The 5,324-nt window shown below is 25.2% G+C and overlaps 1 protein-coding gene across 1 annotated transcript in view; it reads left to right on the top strand.

The window, feature by feature from the left end:
• Window positions 1–2,105: 2,105 nt before the first annotated feature.
• The window catches only part of LOC108753415, a 48,316-nt gene continuing 45,097 nt past the window's right edge, over window positions 2,106–5,324 (top strand). Inside the window, 5 exon segments of the mRNA XM_018494956.1 lie at window positions 2,106–2,382; window positions 2,893–3,406; window positions 3,865–4,317; window positions 4,713–4,911; window positions 5,168–5,324. Coding sequence (XP_018350458.1) covers window positions 2,898–3,406; window positions 3,865–4,317; window positions 4,713–4,911; window positions 5,168–5,324 — 1,318 coding nt within the window. The 5' untranslated portion in view covers window positions 2,106–2,382; window positions 2,893–2,897.

Raw genomic sequence — 5,324 nt, 5'->3', positions numbered from 1 at the left:
ATATAATAATATATTATGTAACTATGTATATGTACAAATATACATTATATTTGTAATCGAATGTACATATACAATAAAATAAAGAAGCATTAAAAGTTTATTATGCAAGCCTATACAAGCACTGCAACTATCCCAATTTTAAAAGAAATTGAATATATAAGATGTATTATTTTTACGGAAAGATGAATTATTATTTGATACCAAGTGACGTAAGAAACATGTTTTAGAATAGAATATTAAGATTTATTGGACTATTATTCCTAGATTTTGTTTTTCTTTTTACAAAAATTGATTTATATAAATATTAAAACAAAGAGGAAAACCTCTTATTACGAGATAGGTGCTTAATATGAGATAGCGGCGTTTCTGCTAAATCAATAGACGCTATCTATTGATTCCACCATGAATTTATTGGATTGAAAACTGTTTAGTAGAAAATTCCCTATTAGATCATGCCTGTAGTTATCATAAAAAAAGATTTTAGAATTTGGATATCTTTAAATTTTATTAAGATGAGTCTTTAAACATTGTTTATTATTTAATAAATAAATATTTGGCAATAAATTCTTCATGTAGTGATAGAGTAAGGTCGTACTAATAGAAAAATACGGGATATGTTGAATTGCTTAATTACAGAAGTTAGATTTGATGATCGCAAAACCGTAAGACATGGTAATATACAATCGTAATATGAGATACTTAGGGTATTTCTAATATGAAATAATCCATGCTCCCATGTCATAGTGAAAATCGTTGCTAAAGTATAAATGTTATTGTACAATAATAAAAAGGACAATCAGAATGAATGTCGAGGGCCTATTTCTGCGATGTTTGATTTCAACTACCTGAAGATGAGTTCTGGATATAATGTATCACATACTCATTTTTCGCGCACCCTGGCTGTTTGTTTATTTATATTTAAGAAACGTTAAATAAAGTTTTTTTAGTTGCAATACTGATATACTTTGCGTGTTACTATCGATTTCTCGGGGTACCTTATATTAGAAGTACAATTTCTTGACTTTGCGATTTGCTCACTTTTTACATTTCTTTAATTTTCAAAAAAAATAAAATTTGAATTAAATTGTATATAACATTATCTTATTAAATTCCCTTCAAAATAATCTATTATTTTTTTAAATTCTGCCACAGACTTCTAGCATTTACCTAAAATAAACTCGATATCTCATAATAGAAGCCTTTCCTTTATAAATATTTTAAAAATCTTTTTTCGTTTTTAATATTAATTTCTTACATATATTTGTTTACAAATTTTTTACAATATATTTTATGATAAAATTATGCTTTAGATAAAGACTACCTTCTTTATATATAACACATATTTATTATAATTTTATTTCTTATATTTATATTTATTATATTGTATATTGCAATAATATATATATAATTTGTATTAACGCTATAAAAATACATATTTAACACGATAAAATTTTTCTCGTTACGATTAAACATTTTTTTCCTATCTGTCATAATGCATGTATACTTTGTAAACGATATCTTAAATGATGTCATCAATTAATTTTTATCTCTATTTTATTTGCGTAAATATACTTTAGATAATAGAAAATAAAGGTTAACCTAAAATCTACTTTATAATCATACATGTTTATACAATTATTTTATATACACATATATATATATATATATATATGTATTTTATATGTATATATGTATTTGTATTACAAATAAATAAATTAAAAAATTAATTAATAATAATGATTTTACTAAATAATATAAAAAAGGTTGAATTCTAAAAAAAAATTTTACAAAAGTATAAACCTTGACTCACAAACAAACTTTAATTAAAATTTACATTTTAATTTTAACAACAGAAAAATGGCTGCAGAAAATTAAGGAAAGAGAGAATTCATAGATATTGCCAGTTAACATACAATTTTACTTAGCGAGAATTGATTTGCAATATAAAAGTAAAAATTTATAGTAGTGATACAAACTCTTCATACAATGTGTTGTTTAAGCAGTACCATTCGATATGTTCTGAAAGATATGATAAAAAAATTAAATTCTGATAATATCTCTGACTGGGTCTACCATCGATTGGTCGGATAATACTGTATTTTAGTTATCGCGTTATCAGCGGTGCCGGTGCTGTCCCGGAAATTTTGCGATTCACGTTCGGGATGGTCCACTTACTTTTCTTACCTCGAAGGGTATAATACTTTTTGATTGCAAAGAACCAGACGATAAGATTAGAGGTGGCAGCAAAATTTTTTTTTAACGACATCCTACAATTACGGTCTTATAAAGCCCGAAGTTTCAACCAAGTATAGTCTTTCAATAAATCTCGTCTCTGCGGGGACGAGGAATCGATTTTCACGGCTCTTCATCTTTAACTTTAAGGTACGTCATTAATTATTTATTATATTCATTGCACCTCTCTTATGAAACAATCAATTATGATAAATATAAATAATATTTTTATTGATTTAAAAATTTTATTGATTTAAAAATTTATAATGCACATTCTTATTGAAAAATTGTATATTTTTTATATAACATTTAATGTGTAATTTACAAAATTTGATATAATTTCTTTCTTCCTAATTTAATATTTTTCTTTTATCATATTATTAAATTCTTGATTTAAGTATAAACAAAAACAAATATTAAATTATATATAAATTTCGAGATTTTTCATGTATCACATAAATATTAATTAAAACATTTTAAAAATATTTTTAAAAATTAATGAAAACTAATAATTAAATATTTGCAAAAAATATTTAATTAGTTTTTCTTAGATTTATTATATAAACTGTTATGCATCTTGTCCTTACTCCTTGTGTCTTAATTGTATTATATAACAGAAATAAATTAAATCGGTGTTTTCACGTAAAATTTTTTTGCTAGGTACAATGTTAAGGATGAAATTCCTGTTATCATTGATACTTGTCCTAGCGACTTGCTGGGCGAGCTATCCTAGTTCCGATGATGTGACTCCTCAACTTATTGAAGAAGTTTTAGATAACTATAGATTGCCACTAGATGTAATACCTACGGAATATGATATCAAATTGCAGCCGATTTTCGAGTCATCCAATCAAGATAATTTTACTTTTAAAGGAGAATCTGTGATCACTCTCTTTATTGCGAAAGAGACAGATACCATAGTTTTCCATGCTAAGGAAATTGATATCATTAAGAAGAGTATTAAATTAACACATAAAATTAAAAACGAAACTGAAACTTATAATCTAATTGAGTTAAAGAAAGATATAAATAAGGACTTTGTGACGCTCATTTTTAAAGAGTCCATTCCCCCAAACATAATTGCACAACTATCTTTGAACTATATCGGAAAGTTAAACGATGAATTACGTGGATTCTACAGAAGTTCTTACCAGAATAAGGAAGGAAAAAAGATGTAAGGAAGCGTTTAAATTTCTATTAAAATTTTTGCTAGAAACTATTTAATTAAAACTAATATTTTTATTTATATAAGCTTTGTACAATCAATTTAATATTATTTAAAATAATTTTTATATGTAGTTAATTGTAGCTTAAATGATTAAATAAGTTATTTAAAAAGAAAGTTATTATCATTATAAATTCAAGTATCTAGAAATTTTTTTAATTTTGTAATTAAAAAATTTTTTCGCTTTTTTTGTAAATTTTTTTAAGAATTTTTTGTTATAAGAGCCGAATAATTAATTTGTTTTTATACTAAAAATAGATATAATATTTTTTAAACAATATTGAATCAAATTTTTTATAAATTAAAATTAAAATAGACGATTTTTTTAAAAACAAACGATTCTACTTCAACAAATATATGAAATATAGAAAATCATTCATAATAATAAAATTAATTATATGTTACAGATGGCTCGCAGCGACTCACTTTGAACCAGTAAGCGCGAGACAGGCCTTTCCATGTTGGGACGAACCACAATTCAAAGCACATTTTACCATTACTATTACAGTTCCTCAAAAAAATTACATAGCAATTTCGAATATGCCTCAAAAAAAAATTGAAAATTTAAACACGATTTTCGAGAAGACACCAAAGATGTCCACTTATCTCGTAGCTTTTGTAGTTTCGGATTTCACGGCTCTGGAAAATAATAAAAATTTTAGGGTTTGGGCGAAACCTACGATAGAAAAAGATGCTAAAGAATTTGCATTCAAGTATGGATTAGAAACGTTACAGGTACTAAAAAATTTTACCAACATTGATTATTATGGAAAGGAGCAAGGAATGTCAAAGCTGGATCAAATTGCAATACCAGATTTCGCAGCAGCTGCTATGGAAAATTGGGGTCTTGTGACGTATAGGTAATGTCGGATAATGATCATTAATTATAGAACGATCAAAGTTCAACGAATTTTTACTTATTTTTTTATTAGTACAGTCCGAATTTATATTTTAAAACTTATAATATATCTAATCGATATATATCTATATATATAATCTATTTATCAATCTCCTTTATATTTATTCTATCTATTACACTTTATCTATTTAATCTATTTTATTGATTGTTATTAAAATTACTTACAAAGTTTTATACAGAATGTACAAATTTTTATCTTGCACAACTTTTTGCCAAACTGACGTGACTATTATATTCCTTCAAACATGATTTTATTTATACAAGTTAGAATAATTATTATCACAAGAACAATATTATTAATGCATTAAAAAATGTAACATACTGTTTCTTTTTTAGAGAATCTCGACTTCTCTATGTAGAGAATAAAACAACCACGGAAGAAAAACAAGCTTTAGCGACAATAATAGCTCACGAACTCTCTCATCAGTGGTTTGGTAACTTAGTTACTTGCGTTTGGTGGAATTACATTTGGCTAAATGAAGGGTTTGCTACCTTTTTCCAATATTATATTACCGATAAAGTTATTCCACAATTGGTAAATATAAAATACTAAATACTTTTAAAGTTTTAAATTATGTTATAATAACCATCTGTTGTACACTAAAGAAAAAAAATTAAGAAATAACTATTAAGTATAAATAAGTTAGTAAAAATACAATTATTATACATTAACATTTATTTTACTATACTGAAATTTAATTGTACTAAAGCCCGTTGACGTTTAAAAAAAACTTATACTATATAAAATGTAATATCATTATCATGATAAAATTATCATCTGAATTTTGCAGTATAAGGATGAAAAGTCTTGGCGTCTTATGGAACAATTTGTTATTAAAAATGTGCAAGCATCAGCATTTGTTGTTGATGCAAGTAGTAAAACTCGCGCATTGAATCCTGAAACTAGTATACAAACTACTGCTCAAATTAGAAGTTTGTTCGACGATA

Source organism: Trachymyrmex septentrionalis, unplaced genomic scaffold (genome assembly GCF_001594115.1).
Source record: "Trachymyrmex septentrionalis isolate Tsep2-gDNA-1 unplaced genomic scaffold, Tsep1.0 scaffold7, whole genome shotgun sequence".
NCBI lineage: Eukaryota > Metazoa > Arthropoda > Insecta > Hymenoptera > Formicidae > Trachymyrmex > Trachymyrmex septentrionalis.
The sequence above is the reverse complement of the archived record's forward strand: the minus strand, read 5'-3'. Positions and strand labels throughout refer to the sequence as shown.